The 27,499-nt window shown below is 33.7% G+C and overlaps 1 protein-coding gene and 1 long non-coding RNA gene across 2 annotated transcripts in view; both read left to right on the forward strand.

Moving 5' to 3' along the window:
- The first annotated feature begins 5,284 nt into the window (after positions 1–5,284).
- The window catches only part of LOC132756550 (uncharacterized), a 34,884-nt gene continuing 12,669 nt past the window's right edge, over positions 5,285–27,499 (forward strand). Inside the window, exons 1-3 of the mRNA XM_060747646.1 lie at positions 5,285–5,925; positions 17,945–18,103; positions 23,037–23,394. Coding sequence (XP_060603629.1) covers positions 5,359–5,925; positions 17,945–18,103; positions 23,037–23,394 — 1,084 coding nt within the window. The 5' untranslated portion in view covers positions 5,285–5,358. The remainder of the gene's footprint in view (positions 5,926–17,944; positions 18,104–23,036; positions 23,395–27,499) is intronic.
- LOC132756549 (uncharacterized) lies at positions 7,279–10,605 on the forward strand. Its single transcript, XR_009629342.1, has 3 exons — positions 7,279–7,338; positions 8,825–8,908; positions 10,288–10,605. It is a non-coding gene; the product is annotated as an uncharacterized LOC132756549 (long non-coding RNA).

The following is a 27,499-nucleotide window of genomic DNA, read 5'->3' on the forward strand; positions in this document are numbered from 1 at the left end:
GATCCACAGAAAACCGTACCACGGCTCTATCAACCGAGCTCTCCGGCGCTTACACATTTTATGTGCTTAATAGTGAACACCTCTAAACCGTGACAGATAGGGTTAGATAGTTTAAAAAATTATCGTGACAAAAATTACAATAACACTATTTTACATTGTATTTTTTTTTACTGAAACGGGATGATACATTTATTGAAAGTTCCATTATTTATACATGTATAGTGAAAACTTAAACATGGTATTATTTTTTTAACAAAAAAAATACATATAGCTAGCCTTTTTTCTAGATAAGAAAATTTTACGGTACCTGATTTGTGTCATGTCGTACTTTTGCTTCTCTAGGCACCAGGCAAAATAACAAACTCCATATATTCGGGAGTATATATGGACTTTGTTTTTTCTTAAACATTATTATTCTATCTATATACAAGTGATATTTTAATCTGGTCTCATACATCCAATAGAAAAGTCCAAAATGTCCAATGTATGGGCCGCAGTGTCTAAATTTTATTGTCCAAAATGTCCCGAAATCTGTCCCGAAGTGTCCCAAACTCTGGTTCGGTGTGTCTGGTTGGAAATGTCTATTGTCCGAAATGACCCATTACCAACTCAGTCACCATAACATTAACCCTTTCGCTGCCAGAGGGTTATTGTTTTATTGATCACCTATTTGCCAGAGGGTTTTCTAAAAAATTACTATATTATTAATTAATATAATTATTATTATTATTTGTTATTAGTATTATAATAATTATATATGTTTCCAAATATGCTACTATAATAATAATTATTGTCGATGGTATAATTTTCTTTATATTTATTATTATTTTTATTAATTTATTATTATCAAAAATTATAAATATGATTATTATAGAAACGGCTAAAGCCGGTCATATGGCAAATACGCCGAAAATAACAGTGAAAGGGTTAAGTGCACACATTTATTCAAGGGTGCAAGCAAACACCTACACTGTAAGAAGTATGTAGTGGGATTGACTCTGCCCGAGAACTGGATGTCGAGACCAGTGTCCCTCCAAAACATAAATAAGACATATATAAAATCAATAAGTAAAGCTGTCCCAAAGTTAGACATGTAATTACAACAAACAGGCTAAGCCACCTTTTACCATATTGCCATAACTCTATAATAGACAAACATGAGCCAGCTCAGACTGGGTTTAAACCTATAACTGGACAGTGACATTAAAGTCATTAATATTCAGAGGCATGACACGAGATATCAGTGCATGGTGAAATATGACTCTCGTCACCTATATTGGATTTTAATCAACTGAAGGAATTGTTGAATACTGAAAAATATACAACAAGAACAAAACAAACCCCAAAAACAACATCAATTGAGTTTTCAATGATGTTATATTTTCGATCCTTGAAGATCGTTCAGCACGACATTGTTGTTGTGTATACATGTTATGTGGTACTTTAAGTTTCATCTATTTGGACATTTTCAACTTGGGTGGTTCCAGTATTCCTACTTGACGTCATATCTGTTATATGCAGGCTTCATAACCTCAGATCCCCTTTCAAAATTCCATTTTATTTAGTTCCGCCCATTGTTTTCTCGTTTAGGGCAAACACATTCTTTTACTTAGGGACCTTTCGCCGCTTTTCATGGAATGGCACTACTGTGTCACATTGAAGGTTCCATAATAACCGCCGTATGAACACATCTGCGGATGTTTCTAAATTCAAAATTTCACCATTTTCGTGTTAAATGTTGAATTCTGCTTAAGCCGGTGCTAAGGGGCGCGGACGGTAACTTGCACTTTCCAGGACCGTCCATGAACAGACTCAATCAAACCAAGCCTGCAACATTTTCAATTGTGTTGTGTTGGACCTTCTTTAGGGATTCTGTTTTTCTCTATTTTGAAATCACGTTATCTTGGTATAAGAAAACTTGATATTTTAGTGGTTATCTTCATCTTAATTTCCTGCATTGATTTGTAGATAGCATAGTGTAAGAAAAAAGACTAAAGAAGATGCATATTTGATTTAGGCGATAAAAGGCAAATTCCTTGATAAAAAAAGATTTAACTTCTTAACTTCTTAAATATGAAAACGTATATTTTTTGCCGTAATTTTATTTAATGGTTATTGTACTTACATAACTAAACAACCTCTTTCACTGTGTGATACTCTGCGTGATACTCTGCGTGATACTTTTACGTTCTTATGCAGAAAAAACAAATAATGATTAATAATAAACTTTTTAAATACGCATGTATACATTATTTTCAATTGTACTATAGATAACCATATCCATTGAAAAATGACATTATTAACGATTCGCAAGATTATTTATCTACACCCAAACGTAAAACTTATTGCATAGATACCCAATCTTCATATCTGCCTTAATGCTTAGTTTATATTAACAGCTAAATAAACATAAAACTTTCTGATTATATTTTGAGTAAGCTTTGCAGGTTTGTATTTTTTCATGAAATTGAGTTTGAATAAATATTCAATGCCGTCAAAGTAAACGATCTCTGGAACATAAACATTTCCAGCATTGTTTTGAATATTAATGGCTTGTTCGCGAAGTGCGACCAACGCCTATATAATAAAAAGCCTTGGCCAAGAATTTTTTGGGCTAATAAATAACCCGTCTTACATTCAATCTCTACTACAGTGTAGCAAGATGGACTAATTTGTACTTTGTCAGCGTTGAGATTTGACCTTGCCAATAGCCTTCAAGTGGATCAGCTGGATAGGCTCAGGAGTTTGCGTAGCTCGTAAAACAATAAAAAAATCAAGACAGCTTGCAATGGGCTTTTATGTAAGTCGTAAACAAACTAAATTACAAAATGAAATATTCACTCGACTCAAAGAACGTATTAATGTTAACAAGTTGTTGTGCCCCCACCCAATATGGGGGTTTGCATTTAGATTTACCCTTGTCTGTCCGTCCTTCCTTCCATCCGTCTGTCATTTCTCATGTTGTGTCGCACGTGACTCAAAAGTATTTAACCTAGAGTCATATTCTGTCATAATTATTGCCCTTGACTTAGTAAAAATTGCAATATTCAACTTGGGTCGCACAAGTTTCAAAAGTATCTGACCTTGATTTATGAAAATATTAACAGGAATGTTGCTCAGCATGTGAAGTTGTGCACCTGGGGTTTTGCTTGTGGAGTTTTTCTTTTTTGTCAGAGTTATATCCCTTGGCTTAGTAAAAAATTGCAATTTTCAAATTGTGTGGTGCGTAACAATATTTATTATAGAGTCATGAAACTTAATAGGAATGTTGGTCATCATGCACCTGGGGGGGGGTCGCTTGTGGATTTATAAAGTAATTCTAGTTATTGCCCTTGAATAAGTAAAAATTTGTAATTTCCAACTTGGGTCGTGTGTTGCTCATTAAAAAAGTATTTGACTTCAAGTCATGAAACTTTACAGAAATGTTTGTTTGCATGTGTAGTTGTGCACCTTGGCGTTAAGTTGTGGATTTATTCAGTATTTGAAGAGTAATTGCCCTTGACTAAGTAAAAAATGTTTTATTTTTTATGTGTTCCCTGAGAGATTGAGTTAGAATCAACCAACTTAACAGGAATAATTATCAACATCACAGTGAAGCTGTGCACCTGGGGTTTTGCATGTGGATTTGATTTTGCAATTTTCAACTTGTTCATGCATAACTTAAAAAGTATTTGACCTGTCGGCCTGAATGTTTACAAAAAATTGGTCAACATGTGTACTTATGTTTAAATTAGTAAAAGACTTGTTGTTTACAACGTATGTCACGTGTGGACCAAAAACATTTGACATAGATTCATAAGTTTGACAAAACAGTGGAGTGTGGCCGCACCCGTTGACACATTTCTAGTATTAATTGGGAAAAAATAGAACATTCTGCCATGAGCATTGAGCTAGATCCTAAAAGTTTTGATCTTCATGAACGCCAGACAAGCAAACTCTTCAGACACCGAGCCCTAAATGGTAAGAGATAATAACATGAAACTTTGTATGTAGATAGATCTCATTGGATAGAACAGCAATGTTTGTTCATTTTTACACTTTGAATTTTACCTGGGACATAACTCTGAAACTATAAAAGATATCATCACGGAGTTATTGCCTTTTGATCATTTTTTTACTTTCCTGTGTCCATAACCTTCTCGGGGAACATCACCCGGTTCAACCGGTTCTTGTTTATAATGAACCGAGGCATTATTGTCAGAATGTTAGACGATACATGTGTAAATTGCTTAATGAACATCACAAAGCTCAAGTGATAGAATGTTGTTGAAGAAAAAATAACACTGTAAGTGATATTTGCAAAAGGAATGGAGACCAAGATCCATTAAACCAATTGGTTTCCAAAACAGCTCCATAATCTAATGTACCGCATACATAAATTAACTGCCTTACCATTTAAATGTTATATAAAGTGGTGCCAAGCTGAATTAACCCTATGGAAAACTTTGAAGATATGTCTGTTCAGATAAATTAATTGCCCGATAGAAATGTTCAACCACGGATTTATATTACTATTGTAATATTATTATAAATTTGAAATTCAAAGTTTGATATATCTGCCAATATTTTCAGGCTTGAATTGCTTGAATTGCTGCATTTGTATTTCTTTTTAACAAGCACTGTCATCTTAAAGAGTATGAAAACTGAAAACAATGAGGGACTTTAGTGAATAACCTCCCCTGAGTACTCCCTATAAATAGGTAGGTCCTAAGCTATTGGATTACTCGGACTTTATCGCCTATTTCTTTGAACCAACCAAAATAATTAGGGCTAATTATGATCATTTGTAATAATCAGATTAAATTTTGCGATAAGGTGTATAACCCTTTGACATGAATGAAACATTTTTTGCTTAAGGTTTACATATTTGTTGATGCATGTTGAAATAATTGATTAAGACATATCAACCTGTCTTACATAAAACTCAACGATAAAATCAAAAGATTCCAAATATTTGGACCTACTTACATTTTGGTTTACTTCGGTTTTTATCAAGGGAAGATAATCCACTAAAGTCCCTCATTGCATTTATTTACTATATAATTATAGTACATAGTATATCAAATACTACGCTCCCTTCGCAGCTCACTGAATACACTCACGTTACTTCAGAAATTGAGCGAAAGTGGAACATTCTACCGATGCGCGGGAGAGTAATCAAATACCTGAATACATATCTAAATTAAATTGTATATTGCATTACACCTTTAAATGATAGTGAAAGATCCCTCTTGAAATGTAATTATATACTATAGCATTTTACATAATTATTTTTTTCAGGTTAACCTCGGAGCTTAGTTTACAAGACATGTCAGTGTATATAATTCTTTAAGTTGGAAGACACAAAGTTTGCAAGTAATGGCTTCTTATAGCCCTAAACTTTTAGAAAAGAAATACAATAACTGGGTTAAATCTCAGTTAGCAGTGTTGTTTACTAAAGAAGGTATTGAACCTTTTGTTTGCAATGAAATCAAACAATTCCAATTGAAATGCTTAGATGATATATGTTATAAAAATGGACTATTTAGTGGGACTTTGTGTTCGAATTGCTGTACGGAAAATGTTATTAAATGTCCAACAAATAGAATATGTAATGTTGGACGTGGAAAATGCAGTTATCATCGAAATGCTGCAACAAGGTATAATCCTGCCGGCTGCCCTAACAAGATATGTCATAATTTCACAACTGAGATACAGAATGCGCATAGGTACTCTGGTCCATCTTACAAAAACACTGATGCTTCACAGTGGTGTAGTAGTTTCTGGGAAGTGGCGAAATGCTTCATGCCTCCAGATGGGTATAAAGATAAAACATCTGCAGCAGAAACAGACTTCAATGGTATAATCAGCGTTATTCTCAATTACAAAGACTTCCAGGGGAAAATACATGAAAACCTCAATAATAAGACGAATATGTTTGAGGAGGTAAACAATATTTAGATACTATTTATGTAGACTTGTGTTTGGTCCTTAGTTACCAAAAAAAGCAAGAATTGTATATTTCAGTGATCTAAAGTAAGATACAACAGTATTGTATGATATATATAATACCCTTAGATTGTTGTTATGCTTTCTGAAAATAAAGCACATCGTTACATAGGGAAATGACGGTAAGAAAGATTAGTAGGAGAGTATAAAGAATTTATTCTGCTTGCAACGTCTGTATTTTTAAGATTTTTTACTTTCTGAGAAATTTCAAACTTAATTTAACAGAAGTATTACCACCAAGTGTGAGATACATTTTGAGATGGTTTCGTGATAAGAAAATATACAGGGCGGAATAGTGATTTTTAACCCCAAATTTATGTGCTGAATATAGAGAAATGATCTTCAGTAGTCATCAACTTCTTATCTTGTCATAGGGATTAAACCAAATTCAGCTTTTGTGCATATCAATTGTTTTTAGGTAAATTGTGGCCCATTGCATTTTTTCTTTTTGTTAGATATTTCCTTGTAATCAAGCACTCCTATATTCCTCAGTAATTTGTCACGAAGTGTCTATTTTTGAAACAATTTTTATATCGATTTTGATATCAAAATCGTATTAAAGAGGGGTACTGGTACGTAACACTACAACAGAGCTTCCATTTAAGAACGTAAAAGTTCTGTCAAATTTCCGTCAATTTTATGAAATGTGATTTTTTGGGGTTAAATTAGCTCACCTGAAAAGTACATGCATTTATTTGAATAAAGTACATCAATAAAATCAATAAAAATCAATTTCCCGATCTAATTTTATATTGAAATGAACAAAATAACTAAAATTTAAATTGGAAATCATCATATTTTTGACGGACGGTACTCCCAGCTTCTTCACCAGGTCGGATATATACTCGCATTTTCGAATAATATTGGAAGTTTTATTTCAACAAAGACAATTTATTGTTGGGGTATGTATTGCCTTGCATTCTATTTGATTAGTTTATGTGTTTTTCAATTATTTTGCAAAATAAAGGAATTAGAATAATGTAGATGATGAACAATGAATGTCTGTCAAAAAAGCAACGTTCGCAAAAAACTGTCCATCGACTCGGTTATTGTGTGATTATGTATTGGGTGGGGATTCAAAGTTAGTGTTAAACTTGGTACTTTCTGGTTTTACAGGTGGTTTCTTAAGTTTTGAAGCCATAACCAGAAATTTTATTGAAAAAAGGTTGCGATCGTAATTTCTGTCAATTTTAGTGAATGACGTTCGCACATTTGTTCCTCAGTTTATAGCTGTTACTTCCCTTTTTAGCGTAGTAACAAGAAACTACGATTAAATCTGTACTGTAAGTATCCGAATGCAAAAACATGGCCGAATTGAGACGCTCGATTACATGATCCAAATTATTTTGAGTAAGTTTGTGTCTGTCAAGTGTTTTAAATGTTGACGATAGCAACAATAAGTACATATAGATATTTTTATATATTTTAAAGAAGAGAAAACATATTAAAGTCGAGTTGTATGCAGGAAATAGACGAATACACGGGACGTCTACTGCTTCCAATGACTGATTACGCTTAAAGCTGTTGCGAATGTCATTTTTTTGACGGACATTCTTGTTGCATACGTCATTTATCGACATACACAATTGGTGCTATCGTCATTCTTTGACGGCTGTTAATGATGCGATCGTCATATTTTTGACAACTGTCAATGTATTGACATAATAAATCTACATGTAAACATTGTAGTGTCAGTAATACTAGGGAGTGAGAGATGGATTGAGTTGAATTACAGTCAAATTGGCCCCAAGTCAGATCGGCCCCAAGTCAGATCGGCCCCAAAATAGTCAAATCGGCCCCAAGCAAAATCGGCCTCAAGTCAGATCGGCCCCATTTTTTTTTCTTTGTTCATTTTCTTATTTAAATGTTGTTAAAAAAAATGTGTGGATTGGAATATCAAATGACTAACAATGGATTACATAGAAAACCAGAACAAAACATAATAATCAATATAATTTATTGTCTGAGTATAACATTTATCTTCACTGTACTAAACTATTTATTGTCTATAAACATATGAACAGTATGTAAATGTCACTTTTCATGTAATTGTCACTTCTCAAGCAAAGGTATAGTGGAACCCCATGTATCGTGCTATTCATTGTATCGATCTATTCACAAATCTTTAGATTTTTTGCAAAATACGTCACCTACTGATTGTTAACATTTACAACAGTGTCACGAAAATCTTTCGCATTTATTTTTGTACAGTAAAATGATCAAAAACATGTTTCCAGTACCGTAAGACGCTGTAGATAATAAATAGACTTATAAATAATATGTTCTTATTAAAAGTACATTTACTGTCTGTTAAAAGTTCCTAAATTTATGCTGACATTTTAAAACAGACATCTATGTTATTAATTGACTAATTTATCTAACATAAAGATGGTTAATGTTTCCCAAACTTTGACTAACTGAGCGATTCTCACAATGCATCGATATAATGACGTGACCTAATTCTTCAACCTGTTTGACATGTCTGTAAATATCCGTATATTCCAAAGCTAAAAACTATATATCAGTGATGTTTGCCAAGTAAATATTATGGCAAAAGGATCAAAATAAATGATACAAATTAAATATTCAGTGAGATTTGATTTTTTTAAATTCAGTTGTGATTTATGGGTAAATAGATCGATACAACGGGGTTCCAGGCTAAACTATGAATAACTTGCCTTATTACAAATTAATGCTTTCTGTTTTCTCATTTATATGTCTTTAAAAGTTATGTTTCTACAAGTTTGCAGAAAGGTATACCTAAAAATTCCGAGTAATGATATATGTAGGAATACTTAATATTTACTTTATATGTAAAAATCTTGTTTGTTTGCAGTGACTCGAAGCATTTGAAGACTTGTGGCGATGATTTGGCGGACAGTTTGATTGAAGACATTGGTATACCTGCTACCAAGCAAAGGTAAATTATGAATAGTAAATGAAACAATATCTCTTTGTATACCCACCCTATAAAATGCCCGGCATGATGGTGCGGTGGTAAGTGCACTTGTTTTTCATTTTGAGAGTTGTAGCTTTGATTCTCGGTCAGGCCATTTCTCTCTGACCAATTGATAAAAGTCCTTGTGTCTTAAGTCTTTCATCTCGCACCTCTGTTTCAAGTGAGGCAGAAAAAGAGGTGATTAATATGTCTAAAATGATATGGAGAGTGTGTGCACAAGTTAATTTTTGAATCAGTTTTTAAAGGCATGGTTGTCAGTTTTTAAAGGTCTACATTTCAACAACTTTTCATGCAGGTACCCTGTAGGAACTAACCTTCTCATCAGAAATGGATCAGAAAGTTTTAATGCTGTTGTAAGTAGTAATGTTTTAACAGTTTGGTTAAATTCAGTACACAAAAAAAAGGCAATGCAAACTAGCAAATTCGTCAGCTGTCTGTCAAAAGGTGCAATCAGTATTTTTTTTCAATTTTTCTGGAAATGGACAAAGATTTATCAGCGTTTATAAGAAGCTTAAGCAATTAGTACTGGCTTTGTTCTTCAATGCATTACTTTTGTTTGGCCTGTATTGTGCTGTTCCATTTTTGTTACTTTGGAAGTTATGTTTTTAAAAAAAATTGTTACTTGTGTGTTAAAAAGTTGTTTTTTTTGTCTTCATCACATTTAATATATGGTTAAAACCCAATATAAGGCACTCTTGCTGACAAGATTTGCAGTCAGATATCAATCTCCGAGTTCATGAGTTTAAGCCTTAGCCATACAACATGAGTTTTAATTCCCAGCCATATAACAGTATTTCAAGCCCCAGCCATATAGCATTTATTTAATAAAGATTAATTATTAAATAATTTTTATAATACTGCATGTTTGTAACGTCGCTTTTCATTGGATAATCTTGACGTTTATATAGTGTTTTATACACGTGACACAGATATTGTTGATTAATAAAGAAATCTTGCTTTATTCCTCTAAAAATGATCCTTGCTAGCGATTTGGGTTATATTTTACAAACAGCCATTTATATAGGGCCATATAACCTGTCAAAAATCTTTATAACTAATAATATAGCCTTACTATTCAGGTAAAGCAGTTGTCTGTTCATGTGCAAATATTATTTGTTTATACATGTAGTGTATATGCATTTTTAAGTCTTTTCTTCCGGTTATTATTGTGATGATATGAAGCAACATTTGAATGTCAATCAGCTTGACTTCATTACCAGTTGTGAATACTTGGTAAATACATTTGATTAGCTCATTGAGTCCAGTTTGACCTCTTTGATAGATACTGGTAATTGATTGTTATTGGTGCAACAAGTCATTGATTGTACATCATTTTGCAGGTTGTTCAAACCCATGAGCTGCACAGAGAGGAGAAAGTCTATGGATTGTGGGTCCAGTTCTATAAGAAAGGAAAGCGACAATTATAGACATTGGAGGAGAAATCTTTCTTTCTTTGTTGGGAGGATATCATTAAACAACTTGCTAAACCTTTACTGTCTATGCATGGATCTAGATTATACTACAAATTTTGAGTGTTTGGTGTACAGTTACACTTAATAGCCCATCAGAAAGGCCGACATGGTGACTGGTGCTTTTACATCCAATTTGGTGTAGACTGTTTTCATACTTTCTTACAAAAACTGTTAGAAATATAATATATTTTTATGCCACCGCAGCATCTGCGATGCGGTGGCATATAGCGATTCACCTGTGTGTGTGTGCGTGTGTGTGTGTGTTTGTTTGTTTGTTTGTGTGTGTGTGTGTTATATAGATTATATAGTGAACTTAAAAAATCTTCTTGTGAAAAACCACTAGTCCAATTTCAACCAAACTTGGCAGGATTGATCCTTGGGTGAAGCGCTTCCAAAGTTGTTCAAAGAATTTCATTCCATGCAGAAATCTGGTTGCCATGGCAACCAAAAGGAATTATAAGAATAAATTAAAAAAATCTTCTTGTAAAGACCCAAAAGGCCTAGAGCTTAGATATTTTGCATAAGGCATTGTCTGGTAGACCTCTACCAAGATTGTTCAAATTATAGCCCTGGGGTCAAAATCGGCCCCGCCCCGGGGTCATTGATTTTCACTATATATAGATATAGTAAAAACTTAAAATACCTTCTTGTAAAGACCCAAAAAAGCCTAGAGCTTAGATATTTTGCATAAGGCATTGTCTGGTAGACCCTTACCAAGATTGTTCAAATTATAGCCCTGGGGTCAAAATCGGCCCCGCCCCGGGGGTCTTTGATTTTCACTATATGTACATTTAGTAAAAACTTAAAATACCTTCTTGTAAAGACTCAAAAGCCTAGAGCTTAGATATTTTGCATAAGGCATTGTCTGGTAGACCTCTACCCAGATTGTTCAAATTATAGGCCTGGGATCAAAATCGACCCCGCCCCGGAGGTCATTGGTTTTCCTAAAATGTATATAGTAAAAACTTATAGTAAAAACTTTAAAACAATTTCTTCTAGCAATTGACAAATGCTAGAGGTTAGATATTTGGCATGAAACATTGTGAAGTGAACTTCTAGCAAGATTGTTCAAATTATAGCCCTGGGGTCAAAATTGCCCCCGCCCCGGGGGTCATTGATTTTCAAATATATACATATAGTAAATAAAAAAAAATCTTTTTGTCTGAAGGTACAAGGCTTAGAGCTTTAATATTTGTTAAATGATATCATCTATAGGTACTCTACCAAAGTTGTTCAAATTTTGCCTCTAGTGTCAAAATTAGCCCCGCCCAGGGGCCATAGGTTTCCTTATATGTATATAGTTAAAACTTAAAAAAATCATCTTCTCTAGATTTACAAAGGCTAGAGTTAAGATATTTTGCATGAAACATTATGTAGTGAACCTCTAGCAGGATTGTAAAAATTATAGCCCTGGGGTCAAAATTGGCCCCATCCCCAGGGGTCATTGATTTTCACTATGTACATATAGTAAAAAATTAAAAATCTTCTTGTCTTAAGGTACAAGGCTTAGAGCTTTGATATTTGGTATATAGTATTATCTATTGGTCCTTTACTAAAGTTGTTTTAATTATGCCCCTAGTGTTAAAATTGCACTGCCCCAGAGGCGATAGTTTTCCTTATATGTATAAAGTAAAAACTTGAAAAATCCTCTTCTCAGAATTGAAAAATCCTCTTCTCTGAATTGACAAAGGCTAGAGGTTAAATATATGGCATGAGACTTTGCGAAGTGAACCTTTACCAAGATTGTTCAAATTATAGCCCTGGGGTCAAAATTGGTTCTGCCCCGGGGGTCATTAATTTTCATTATGTACATATAGTAAAAAAATAAAAAATATTTTTGTCTGAAGGTACAAGGCATAGAGCTTTGATGTTTGCTATATTATATATATCATCTATAGGTCCTCTACCAAAGTTGTTCAAATTTTTCCCCTGGTGTTAAAATTGGCCAGGCCCAGGGGCAGTGATTCTCATTATGTACACATAGTAAAAACAGAAAATAAAACAAATGTTTTCTGAATGGGAGAAAGCTACAGCTTAGATATTTGACTTGAAATGTTGTTTGGTGGACCTGTATCAAGATTGTTTTGAATTAAACCCTTGGGTCCAAAATTTTGCCTTGCCCAAGGGGACAGTGACCTACTTTCTTGTCCTTTGATGTACAGCAATGAAATTTTGACCATGTGCACAGTTTTAGTTGTAAAATTGAATTTTGATATCAGGTGACCTAGATTTTGATGATGTGACCTACTTTCTTGTCCTTTGATGTACAGCTATGAAATTTGAACCATGTGCACAGATTAAGATGTAAAGTGAACTTTGATATCAGCTGACCTAGATTTTGACAAAGTGTCTTACTGTGTTGTCCTTTGATGTAGTCATGAAATTTAGGCTGTTTGAAATATGACCTTCACCACCAAATTCACTAGACTTGAGTGCATTGATATATTCCTACTCTGATCTTTTATTGAGTTAACAACAGATTTAACCACTAATCTGATAAGAATTAGATAGGTCAGGGATCTATGCATTATGACAATCTACAAAATTGAATAGAAACAAAAAAAATCTGTTCCTACACTACTATTTAGTGTTGTATTAATGCGGTGGCATAGCATTTTTCTCAAATGCAATCTTGTTTGAAAAGTTTCAATAGCCATTGTCAGATTATTTTGTAAAATACGTTCTTTAGTGCCTAGAACAGTTGATGACCAGTGTTTAGACAGTTAATTTCGGATAATGTCCAAATAAATTTACATAATTTACTTGTTTGCTCTTAGAAAACTTTTACTTGTTGTCATTTGTTTTCTTGTATCCATTGCGAAAAAGTACTTTAGAAATTGTGAAAGAACATTTGTTCCGTCCAAAAATGATGCTAGCAACAATTTGTTCCGTCAAAAAATGACGTTTAGCAACATCATCAAAAATGAATAAATCTGTATCTGGCCTGTTCCCTGCAGAGATAGTACTTCCTTTACATACAGTTTTCAATCTTTTATTACTTAGAATAAAATGCTGCTAATTATAATAAAGAGAATGCTTAATTTTTCCAATTTCTGAATGTTGTGAACGTAAAAATATCCGTCAAATATTCTGTCAAATAATGACGTTAGCAACATGAAATTTAAAACATGATTAAAACTCAAAATACATCTGCTATAATTTTTATTTTCATGTTTTTGACCTAATATAATAGCAATCTTATCATATATATTAAAAAAACTGCAATTATTTTATATGTACAAAAAAATATCCTTGGGAGCTATTTTGACGGAAATTTTATGTTCTTAAATGGAAGCTGTCAACATTATTAATACTCCCGGGGACATATCGATGGCTGAACGCAATACTGGTCTAACTTGATTTTTTTTCAAAAATGACTTTTTTGCATATTTTAGCCTAATTGCATGAAATACATCAGTAAATAAAATATTAGAAATAATTGTGAAATTTTATGGGTTTTATTTACCACTTGGCATTTTGCTCTATCTCAAATGTGAGTATAACTTAAATGCAACAGAGAGCTAACTCAAGTTAGAACTGTGTTGCATTAATCAAAATTTACTTATTGGATGATAACACTGTACTAACTCCAGTTAGCACAGTGTTGCTGTTAAATTTCAATACAATAAAAATCAGTATTGTTATATTTGCAGGTATTAAGTTAGGTCTGGCATATTCTTAAATACTTATTTCTACATTTTACCCATTTTTGTTGCCAAAATTGCACAATTGTAAATCCAAGGCTCTTAATTAATTCTATTTTGTTTTCAAGGAACAGTTATAAGTTTAAAATTGCTATATTATCTCTACATTGTCATATAAGATTGAAATAAAAAAAAAAAAATAAATAAAAGCAAATTAACTTTTCAAAAAGATTTATTATAATATTTAAATCATTTAATTGATGAAAATTGATGTGTTGATGATAATTATTTACAATAAAATTTGTGTTGTTTTTTGTTGTTCTTGTTTTTTTATTTAATCATAGTGATCTATTAATACTTATGAAACAAGATCTCCCACCCTCTAAAAATTTCAATATTTTATAATTATTAAAAACAATTTGCTTCTTAAAGGGACTTCTATTTTGGCATCATGGGAGTTGAGATTTATGTACAATTTGATGAAAGTCTGGACAAATATTACTTTGCTTAAACTTTCAGATAATTTGCTAACTTTTTTCGAGAGCAATTATGTGAACAAAAAAATGATCAGATATTGAAAAGCATATTAATGCAGCTTTAAACTCAAATTATATACTAATAGAATCATGATAAAATTTTCAATTTAGTTAAGTATAATTTCTAGATATTTCTTGTGTAACTTTATGTGGCCCGAGTTAATTTATTTCAGAAATTCAAATCTTAAGTTTTTATGCTTTTGGATCTCAGTGAAGTGTCTATAAGTATCTTTATGTATAAGGCTTGTAATCATTTGAAAAAAATTTTTGGTTTGGTTTGGTTTGGCACACCAACACAACTGAGGTCATATTTTGCTGAAACAGGAAAGATTTTTTCTTGCATATCAGATAGGATTATCCACTGTTTTCACCGGTGCTAGAAAAACCTTTCTTGCATATCAGACTGGCGTTTCCGTGAGTTTTACCCATACCAGAAATTTCATCTGGCATGGGGGGTGCCAGATGAGTCGCTTGCTGTACAATGGCACGCTTAGGATGACGTCATTTTGCCGTTATGAATAAAGTTGTAATTCATACGCTGTTGTAGAAAGTAGTTACAATTGTAATGATATAAATTTTCATTGAAAGTAAAGATAAAGAATTTAAAATTTAATGGAATATGGTAGAATATGCAAGAAAAAATATCTGACATGTGTTTGCGGTTCGGATGGGAATATCTGTCCCTCGGTCACCCGCCCATGGGCGGGTCACCTTGGGACGGATATTCCGGTCCGAACCGCAACATGTGACAGATATTATTAGTCTTACATCCGCCATGTAAGACAAGTCAATGTTTTTAAATGATGTCATTCCCAAGCACCTTTTATGAATGAATTGTGTTCTAATGATGACATCATTTTGCCTAAAGTCATATGCTACTATAAGAGAAAAGTGCTAAATGAAAGTATAAGTTGTCGTTATTTCTTTACGAAATATCACTGATATGTAATCTGCAAGAAACAAAATCAAACACAAGCTGTTGTCATAGACAGGAATATCTATCTCTCAGGTAACTGTGTAGTGGAAACTTGTGTCTCTTTACCGCCATAAAAAATTACCCTCAAGTTAGATATTATTGTTATTTAAATTCCTTATAGGCTAAGTAAATTCCTAAAAAATATAAGCTAACCTTGGATGTTACAAACTTGAAGCAACAGAATAATATTTAGTGGGGCCAATGCTGACAAAGAGGGTTATAATGGAGACAATGCTTGCGAAATCAATGATGGGACAATACTGGTGATATAGTAAATGGGGACAATGCTGGTGATATCATAGTAAATGGGGACAATGCTGGTGATATGAGGGTTAGTTGGGACAATGCTAGAAATATTATAACTAGTGGGGACAATGCTGGGGATATCATAGTTAGTGGAGACAATGCTGGTATATGAGGGTTAATGGGGACAATATTGGTTATATTATAGTAAGTGAGGATTATGCTGGTGATATTATAGTTGTTGGGACAATGCTGGTGATATTATAGTTAATGGGGACAATGTTGGTATTATAAGGGTTAGTGGGGACAATGCTGGTGATATTACAGTAAGAAGGGACAATGTTGGTATTATAAGGGTTAGTTGGGACAATGCTGGTGATATTTTAGTTTATAGTGAGGACAATGTTGGTATTATAAGGGTAGTGGGGACAAAATTGGTAATATTATAGTAAGTGGGGACTATACTGGTTATGTAAGTGCTGAGGATGACAATGCTGGTGATAAAAGTGTGATTGATGACAAAACTGATGTAATAAGGTCTAATTTGGTGGCATTGCTGCTTATATGGGTGGTGAGGAAGATAATAGTGGTGAGATGAGTACTCAGAATAGTAATGTTGATTAATTAGGGCTAGTGGAGACAATGCTGTTTATATAAGAGCAGAGGATGATGATGGTGATAAAAATGCTGTTAATCATTTTGAAGGTGAAATTAGGGTTTTTGATATCATTATGCTGGTGATGAGTGCTGGCAAGTGGAGAATGGTTAAAATGATGGCTTATGTAATATAGAAAATAGTTATTAAATGGGAAAAATATTAGATAAAAAAGTAAGAATAATGATAGATAAAAGAGAAATGAAATGAATTACTGTAATAGGAATATGGGAAAAAATTATGTTTAAAAATCTAACAAAAAATTGAGTATAACAGATGATGACAAAGGAAGGTTGACAAAGCTATAGATACAAGTGCCATGCCAAGTTAAATTACAAAGAGAGGCAAATTTTTTTTTCTCTGGCAACTTGGAGTTTAGTTTATGCAAACTGTTCCTAAAAATAACATTTTACTTGAAATTCTGACTACATAAATAAACTTGAAAATATAAATGAAGATTCAGTAGGCAAAAATAATGTTAGTTTTGAATCAAATTGCCTGTGTTTTTAGAGTTGCGAGTTTTATATGCATGCTTCTATTTTTCAGTTATGAACATGTGCTTCAATTTTAATGTTACATTGAATAATTCTTTATATAAAAAAAAATCTTATCTTGTCTACAAAACATTCATTCCGAACTGAAACTTTATAATTAGATTTTTTTTAAAATAATTTTATGTGATAAAACAACTGACTTTTAAGATTTCTAGTATGTTATGCAAAATTAATAATTGTCAATTTTTTGTAAATTAAAATGTCGGTTTCCGTAGAATAGTTGTTTTCTTTTAAAAATATGGTTAAAGTTATAGCTTTTTTCCATTATATTATCCTATTTTTTCAAACATAGCACTTATTGATTATTCTTTTAGCCTCACTGAACCCATTTTGTAAATGCAACATAGGGCTAAGTCAAGTTAGACCAGTTTTGCAGAAAATTTATCATTGAAATTTGGTGATTTATAGATGGAAAACTGATCTAACTCATAATTTTTCAAATATCTTTTTTATTTACCAATATTAATTTTTGAAACTCCTTTTAAATAAAATTTTAACTTATATGGATATAAAAATCTAAAAAAAATAACAAAAATGTCCAATTTATAGAATTAATGAAGTTTTTATAGCCTCCTTGAAATTTTGTAAAAATCAAATTAGACCAGTGTTGCGTTCAGCCATCGATATGACAACGACCCTTCGCAGACGGCAATGGTAAATGCAACAAGCGGACCACTCATCTAGCAGACCACTCCTCTATCAAACCCTCCCCTAGCAGACCACACCTCTAGCTATGACATTTAAGCTCAACACAGCTCTTATCGTGTTTGTAATTCATTATTTATACAAGTCCTAGTAAGTATTATTTTACTACATGTATAACGTAACAGTTTCTTACACAGTAAACGTATATATTTTATACTCAACCTATAGGTTTTAAGTAAAAGTAAATAAAATTGTTTTTCAATTTTGGCCAGGCAAGAGAAATTGGAAGAAAAGTGCGACATTCTTCAACACTTGAAGTAGAGGATACAGATCTTCAAAACTACTTCAAACTATTACAGAAACTACTTTCTGATCAAGTATATTTAGCTACAGACACGCATGCGCAGAATGCTAAAAAGAAACTGACAGAGGTAAACATCTATACTTCTACTATTACTACTTACTACTAATTCTTACTACTACAATTACAACTGCTACTTACTTCTGCTACTTACCCCTTCTACTGCTACCGCTACCACTTCAACAACCACTACCACTACCACCACCACTACCACCACCACCACTACTACCACTACAACCACTACTACCACTACCACCACTACCACCACCATAACTACCACTACTACTACTACTACTACCACCACCACTACCACTACTTATTCTAGTGCCACTGCTTTTACTAATTATACTACTACTACTACTACTACTACTACTACTACTACTACTACTACTACTACTACTATTATTATTACTACTACTACCACTGCCACAACTACCACTACTACTACCACAACTACCACTACTTCTACTACTACTACTACTCATTCTTCTTCTTCTTAAACTTCTTATGCTTCATCTTCTTCTTACTACTACAACTTCTTCTTACTACTACTACTTCTACCATTACAACTGTAACTTGCTACTGCTACTTACTACTGCTACTTACTAATACTACTACTACAATTACTACCGCTTCTTTGTACTGTTACTACTACTACTACTACAACTACTACTACCACTACCACCACTTTCACTTCCACTTCCACTACCACTACCACATTTTTAGCTCACCTGTCACAAAGTGACAGGGTGAGCTTTTGTGATCGCTTTTCGTCCGGCGTCCGTCCGTCGTCCGTCCGTCCGTAAACTTTTACTTTAAATGACATCTCCTCATAAACCACTAAGCCAATTTCATCCAAACTTCACAGGAATGTTCCTTTGGTGGTCACCTTTAAAAATTGTTCAAAGAATTTAATTCCATGCAGAACTCTGGTTGCCATGGCAACCGAAAGAAAAAACTTAAAATATCTTCTTTTAAAAAAACATAAGAGCTAGAGCTTAGATATTTGGCATGAAACATCTTCTAGTGAGTGTCTACCAAGTTTGTTCAAATAAAAGCCCTGGGGTCAAAATTGGCCCCGCCCCGGGGGGTCATTGATTTTCCCTATATGCATATAGTAAAAACTTAAAAAATCTTCTTTTAAAGAACCCAAAGAGCTAGAGCTAAGATATTTAGCATGAAACATGTTCTAATAGGTGTCTACCAAGTTTGTTCAAATAAAAGCCCTGGGGTCAAAATTGGCCCCGCCCCGGGGGTCATTGATTTTCCCTATATGCATATAGTAAAAACTTAAAAAATCTTCTTTTAAAGAACTTAAAGAGCTATGGCTAAGATGTTGAGCATCAAACATGTTCTAATAGGTGTCTACCAAGTTTGTTCAAATAAAAGCCCTGGGGTCAAAATTGGCCCCGCCCCAGGGGGTCATTGATTTTCCCTATATGCATATAGTAAAAACTTAAAAAATCTTCTTTTAAAGAACCAAAAGAGTTAGAGCTAAGATATTTAGCATGAAACATGTTCTAATAAGTGTCTACCAAGTTTGTTCAAATAAAAGCCCTGGGGTCAAAATTGGCCCCGTCCCGGGGGTCATTGATTTTCCCTTTATGCATATAGTAAAAACTTAAAAAATCTTCTTTTAAAGAACCTAAAGAGCTAGAGCTAAGATATTTAGCATGAAACATGTTCTAATGGGTGTCTACCAAGTTTGTTCAAATAAAAGCCCTGGGGTCAAAATTGGCCCCGCCCCGGGGGGGTCATTGATTTTCCCTATATGCATATAGTAAAAACTTAAAAAATCTTCTTTTAAAGAACTCAAAGAGCTATGGCTAAGATATTGAGCATCAAACATGTTCTAATAGGTGTCTACCAAGTTTGTTCAAATAAAAGCCCTTGGGTCAAAATTGGCCCGGCCCCAGGGGGTCATTGATTTTCCCTATATGCATATAGTAAAAACTTAAAAAATCTTCTTTTAAAGAACCAAAAGAGTTAGAGCTAGGATATTTAGCATGAAACATCTTCTAATAAGTGTCTACCAAGTTTGTTCAAATAAAAGCCCTGGGGTCAAAATTGGCCCCGCCCCGGGGGTCATTGATTTTCCCTATATGCATATAGTAAAAACTTAAAAAATCTTCTTTTAAAGAACTCAAAGAGCTATGGCTAAGATATTTAGCATCAAACATGTTCTAATGGGTGTCTACCAAGTTTGTTCAAATAAAAGCCCTCGGGTCAAAATTGGCACCGCCCCGGGGGTCATTGATTTTCCTTATATGTGTATAGCAAAAACTTGAAAAATCTTCTTTTAAAGAACTCAAAGAGCTATGGCTAAGATATTGAGCATCAAACATTTTCTAATAGGTGTCTACCAAGTTTGTTCAAATAAAAGCCCTGGGGTCAAAATTGGCCCGGCCCCAGGGGGTCATTGATTTTCCCTATATGCATATAGTAAAAACTTAAAAAATCTTCTTTTAAAGAACCAAAAGAGTTAGAGCTAAGATATTTAGCATGAAACATGTTCTAATAAGTGTCTACCAAGTTTGTTCAAATAAAAGCCCTGGGGTCAAAATTGGCCCCGCCCCGGGGGTCATTGATTTTCCCTATATGCATATAGTAAAAACTTAAAAAATCTTCTTTTAAAGAACTCAAAGAGCTATGGCTAAGATATTTAGCATCAAACATGTTCTAATAGGTGTCTACAAAGTTTGTTCAAATAAAAGACCTCTGGTCAAAATTGGCACCGCCTCGGGGGTCATTGATTTTCTTTATATGTGTATAGCAAAAAACTTAAAATCTAATCTTTGAAAAAACCCAAATAGCTAGAGTTTAGATATTAAGCATGAAACATCTTCTAGTAAGTGTCTACAAAGTTTGTTCAAATAAAAGCCCTGGGGTCGAAACTGGCCCGGCCCCAGGGGTGTCATTGTTTTTAACTGCATGCATATGTGTATAGTAAAAACTTAAAAAAAATCTTCTTTTAAAAAGCTTAATGAGCTAGAGCTTAGATGTTTAGCATGAAACATCTTCTTATGGGTGTCTACCAAGTTTGTGCAAATAAAGCCCTTGGGTTAAATTGACCCTGCAACGTTTGTTGGGGTGGTTTGGGGTTGGGGGGGTCTATATACAGGTGAGCGACCTCAGGGCCATCATGGCCCTCTTGTTTATTATTTAATTCTTATTATTTGTTCATTTTATTTATTATTTATTTTTTGTATTTTTTTTAGCTCACAGGGTGAGCTTTTGTGATCGCTTTTCGTCCGGTCCGTCCGTCCGTCCGTAAACTTTTGCTTTAAATGACATCTCCTCATAAACCACTGAGCCAATTTCATCCAAACTTCACAGGAATGTTCCTTTGGTGGTCACCTTTAAAAATTGTTCAAAGAATTTAATTCCATGCAGAACTCTGGTTGCCATGGCAACCGAAAGAAAAATCTTTAAATATCTTCTTTTAAACAACCCTAAGAGCTAGAGCTTAGATATTTGGCATGAAACATCTTCTAATGAGTGTCTACCAAGTTTGTTCAAATAAAAGCCCTGGGGTCAAAATTGGCCCCGCCCCAGGGGGTCATTGATTTCCCTATATGCATATATAGTAAAAACTTAAAAAACTTCTTTTAAAGAACCCAAAGAGCTAGAGCTAAGATATTTAACATGAAACATCTTCTAGTGAGTGTCTACCAAGTTTGTTCAAATAAAAGCCCTGGGGTCAAAATTGGCCCCGCCCCGGGGGGTCATTGATTTTCCCTATATGCATATAGTAAAAACTTAAAAAATCTTCTTTTAAAGAACCCAAAGAGCTAGAGCTAAGATATTAAGCATGAAACATCTTCTAGTGAATGTCTACCAAGTTTGTTCAAATAAAAGCCCTGGGGTCAAAATTGGCCCCGCCCCATGGGGTCATTGATTTTCCCTATATGCATATAGTAAAAACTTAAAAAATCTTCTTTTAAAGAACACAAAGAGCTAGAGCTAAGATATTAAGCATGAAACATCTTCTAGTGAGTGTCTACCAAGTTTGTTCAAATTAAAGCCCTGGGGTCAAAATTGGCCCCGCCCCGGGGGGTCATTGATTTTCCCTATATGCATATAGTAAAAACTTAAAAAATCTTCTTTTAAAGAACCATAAGAGCTAGAGCTTAGATATTTGGCATGAAACATCTTCTAGTGAATGTCTACCAAGTTTGTTCAAATAAAAGCCCTGGGGTCATAATTGACCCTGCCCCAGGGGGTCATAGATTTTCCCTATATGCATATAGTAAAAACTTAAAAAATCTTCTTTTAAAGAACCCAAAGAGCTAGAGCTAAGATATTTAGCATGAAACATCTTCTAATGAGTGTTTACTAAGTTTGTTCAAATAAAAGCCCTGGGGTCAAAATTGGCCCCGCCCCAGGGTGTCATTGATTTTCCCTATATGCATATAGTAAAAACTTAAAAAATCTTCTTTTAAAGAACTCAAAGAGCTAGAGCTAAGATATTTAGCATGAAACATGTTCTAATGGGTGTCTACCAAGTATGTTCAAATAAAAGCCCTGGGGTCAAAACTGGCCCCGCCCGGGGGGGGTCATTGATTTTCCTTATATGTGTATAGCAAAAATTTAAAAATCTTCTTTGAAAAAACCCAAGTAGCTAGAGTTTAGATATTAAGCATGAAACATCTTTAAGTAAATATCTACAAAGTTTGTTCAAATAAAAGCCCGGGGGTCAAAACTGGCCCTGCCCCAGGGGTGTCATTGTTTTTAACTATATGTGTATAGTAAAAACCTTAAAAAATCTTCTTTTAAAAAACCCAATGAGCTAGAACTTAGATGTTTAGCATGAAACATCTTCTTATGGGTGTCTACCAAGTCTGTTCAAATAAACACATAAAAGCCCTTGGGTAAAAATTGGCCCGGGGGTGGGGGGGGCTATATACAGGTGAGCGACCTCAGGGCCATCATGGCCCTCTTGTTCATTTATTTACCTTTTTCAAATTTTATATTGTATATTTGTATTGTATTTATAATTACAGTTAGAAAATGACACTTTAGTCATTGGTAAAGATGAAGTAAGAAAAGTACTAGACGATGTGGCAAAGGCAATTCAAGAAAAGATGAAGGCTGGATTAGACGAGCAATATGACAGAATTAAACTAGATATGATAAAAAGAAAACAAGAAGATCTTCTATCTCTTCAGTCACAATTAAAAGATAAAGCTGATGCTTCTGTTAAAAGACTGCATGAAGAACGGGACAAAGAAGTTGGGAAAATTCATGAACAAGGAGAAAAAGAACAAGCAGACCTGGCTGCATTAGGAGAGACGTTACAAAAAGCACTGAACATAGCAAGTAAAGACGAGAAAGAAAAAGAATATATTGATTCTAAACAAAGTAAGTGATATTAATCACATAACTTCATTTGTTTTCTATATATAGTACTAAACGTATTTCTTTGTACTTCACCCCTTACAACATATATATATAACCATTGAAACTTCAGTTTTGCACCAGATGATGTTCTAATATCATCAATTCATTAGTTGATCCAATCTTATTATTCTCGTGTTCATTCCCTGAGTCCAGAAATCTGTATCAATGCATATTTTACGTCGCTTTTATCCCGCAAAATATAATCTATTTCAAATTCATTTTATATACCACTAGCCTCGTTGTCTGTGTCAAAAACGTTCATATCTAATATTCATATTGTACTCTAATCTAATATTCATATTGTACTCTAAGTGACTATATCGTAATAGACAGTTTTGTAATACTGAAACGTCATAATTTTTGAGCATGAGTATTTGTATACCGCCCTTCGAAGAAGAGGGGTATATATTGTTTTGCTTATGTCGGTCGGTCGGTGGGTGTGTCGGTCGGTCTGTTGTCGGTCTGTCGGTCTGTAGACCACATTGTTTCCGCTGATAATCTTGAAAACTATATATCACAAAGTCTTTTGTATTTCACATTCTGATTGGGGATAACTAGTAGATCACCCCTATGGGTCACTAAGTCAAAGGTCAAAGTCACAGTGACCTTAAATATTAGAATAGTTTCCGCTGATTATCTTGAAAACTATTAATAACAATGTCTTTATATACCACATACTGATTGATCATAACTAGTAGATGATCCCTATTGATTTTGGGGTCATTATGTCGAAGGTCAAGGTCACAGTGACTCTCATATTTCATGTAGTGATTGGTCATAACTAGTAAATGACCCCTTATTGATTTTAGGGCTACTAGGTCAAGGTCACAGGGACCTGAAATGTCAGAATGTTTTCCGCTGATTACATAGAAAACTTTTCATCACAAAATTTCATGTTCCACTTACTGATCGGTCGTAACTAGAAAATGACCCCTATTGATGTTGGGGTCACTAGGTCAAAGGTTAAGGTCACAGGGGTGCTGTATGTAAGAATGGTTTCCGCTCATTATCTTGAAAACTATTCATCACAAAGTCTTCATGTTTAACATACTGATTAGTCACAACGAGCCTTTTGATTTTGGGGCTACTAGTTCAAAGGTCAAGGTCACAGGGGCGTTAAATATCAGAATGGTTTCCGCTGGTTATCTTAAAAATCTATATATTACAAAGTCTTCATATTTCACATACTAATTGGTCATTACTAGTAGATGACACCTATTGACTTTGTGGTCACATGGTCAAAGGTAAAAGGTAACAGGTGCATTAAATGTCAGAATGGTTTCGCATCATGTTTCTATAACAAAATTACCACTAGTATGAGTCGAGGGCTAGAAAGGGCGGGGGGCATATGTGTTGTTCGACATTATTCGTCTTTTATTCAATTTGTTTTCCCTGAAACATTAGGTGGGAATAAAGTTCGTTAAACATTGCTGTGTACCATACTATTCTAGCCAGCATATTTTATCACAATGCTAATATATGATTACCAATGTCAATACGAGGGAAACAGGGAAAATGCAGAAAAGGAAGGTCAATGTACGTACTTTTGCCAATACGAAAGCATTGATAGGATTTTAAAGAATGAAAGTCGCTATTTTGTTTCAAAAAATAAATAAATAAAAAACATAAAAAATAAATAAAAATACAAATGTCTTTTGACCAAATAACAGGTAAATATGAAATCACCCGATCACGATTATACTAACCATTCCCCAACGATACTGTCCGTCTTATTCCTCCACTTTTTGAAATTTTAATGTGTCATTTATCTGCTGCTGACAGCATTGTTCTGAATGAAATGAAGTTGTTGTTTTAGATTAATGTAGCACAATGCGCTCAAAAGTGAGTTTTGTGATGACAGTGTGTCCGTCTTTTGTCGATGTCAACATTTTCGTACAACAGCTCCTTCGAAACCACTTGATAGATCTTGACCAAATATGCAGACATGATTTTTAGGTCGTCCTAAAAAGTGGTATAAAGTTAACTATAAACAGTTTCAGTCTTGTGCATTAGTAGGTTGCAAAAGATCAAAATAAACTTCAAATATGATCATTAAAAAAAACGTGTTCTCAGAAACAGTAATACCTCGATCGCAGATATGTGACATGTAACATCGCCTTGTTGTCATTAACAAAGGATATATAAATCATGCTCATTGGATGAAAAAATATTTATTTGCCCCCCATAAGGGTTCACCTAACTGATATAGTAAGTGTACACATAAACCATTTAAGTCATCGTTTATGCAACTATAATTCCATAGCTTACATATTTTGCATGTAGCACTGCCTAGTGGATATCTATAAATGTTACGTACGTCATGCCCCTGGGGTTAAAATATCCCACCTTTGTTTAGTGGCGTTGCTTAGTTTACATATACTTAAATAATAAATCATCTTCTCTGGGTTTAGATATTTAGATGAAGCATCATCTTGTAGGCAAGTAAGACACTTAGGCCATTAAGATGACTTCTAGACCCCTTGACACTCCTACCACTTTTTAAATGACTTTCCGACCCCTAGTGGCTAAGACTTTCCGACTTTCTTTAAATTGTTTACGTCTACTGAATGTGATGGACGCCTGTTTAATAAAGAAACACCTATAAAGTAGCACTCCTCAAGGCCTTGTGTTCATTAAGAAAAGATCAGCATCAGGATCAAGTTATCCTGATTTTATTTTCATTGTTTTATGTTACTTAGATTAATTGTGTTTTGCTAGATTTAAATGGTAAATTTTCAAAATGTAAAAAATGCTGTTTCGCAAAGAAACCAAACAATGGTTTGATAAAATCAACATTAAACAAAACAAATACCAAAATATTCGGATCAAAATAAAGATCAATTTTAGGATCAGGATCAATATTTGGATCAACTGTAAAATGCCCGTATCTTGCAGAAAAAACAATAAATTTCATTAACTTGCCATTGCAAGTCCAGTTTAAATTTTTCAAATTAATATTAATCTATGAGGATAAACAATGAAGAAATTATTAAAGTTTTTAGATTTGATCCTGATCTTGATCCTGATCCTTAAATCTTTGTGAACATGGGGCCACATGATAACAGAAACAAATACCGTCTTGCTAATATATTAAAATGACACTTCAAAATGATTATAGTTTAACATTTTTGCCCTGAAAACAATTAGTTAGCTTTTCTGCCAAACGGGATATACCTTCTTTTTTTACAATTTAACTACGGAATTTATTCGTCTTGGTTTCTGTTTAGTACCAGGACAATATCGCGGCTTGTGACCGGAACGCACAGAATTCGAGATCGTATCAAACATAGAGGGAAACAAATAAACTGCTTTCGTTTTGATATTTGTAGTAACTTGCTGCACTCAAAATTATAATTTATTAATTATACCATATCGATTTAAACTTTATGAAAGAACATTAATATTCTACACCGAGCGTACCGGATTCCGGGATTTTTCCGAACCACTGTTGTGACACGTCAAAATGTTGAATGAATTAACTTTTCGTAATTATACTGGCTACGCAGTAGATAATGCAAAGAAGGAACACAATAATTATAGTGACGCTTTTGTCAAAATTCTTTCTTCAATTAAGATGTCAGTAATAATAGATTTACACATTAAACCTAACCAGACCAGTATAAAAAATTAACCTTTTACTTGATTTTTTTTTTTCATTTTATCATCTTGAGTCCAGGGGCTTTAAACAAGATCTACTCCTTAATTATTTTGAAACTCTATTGCAATGATCCTTGAATAGATTTCTATAAAACAATGGCCACAGTTTTGGTATGTTGATCAATTTGGCCGCCATAACTAAAAATAGAAATTAAATATAAATGACATCTTTTCTTTAACTTACGCGTAGATTTTTCAGGTACTCTATAACTAATTGCTCAAATGGTTTCGTTCTACTGATCAAGATGGTGGTTACAGCTACATATATGATAATATGAACACAAACAATCTAACTACAGTGTTGTTTATGTAACATGCGCTTAAAGAGTACATATATGATTGTGATAACTTTTTTTTTCATACCCCTCCTCACGTTTAAGGTATTTACCGCTTTATGTCAACCCAGAAT

This window comes from Ruditapes philippinarum, unplaced genomic scaffold (genome assembly GCF_026571515.1).
Source record: "Ruditapes philippinarum isolate M1 unplaced genomic scaffold, ASM2657151v2 ctg7472_1_1_1_1, whole genome shotgun sequence".
Taxonomy (NCBI): domain Eukaryota; kingdom Metazoa; phylum Mollusca; class Bivalvia; order Venerida; family Veneridae; genus Ruditapes; species Ruditapes philippinarum.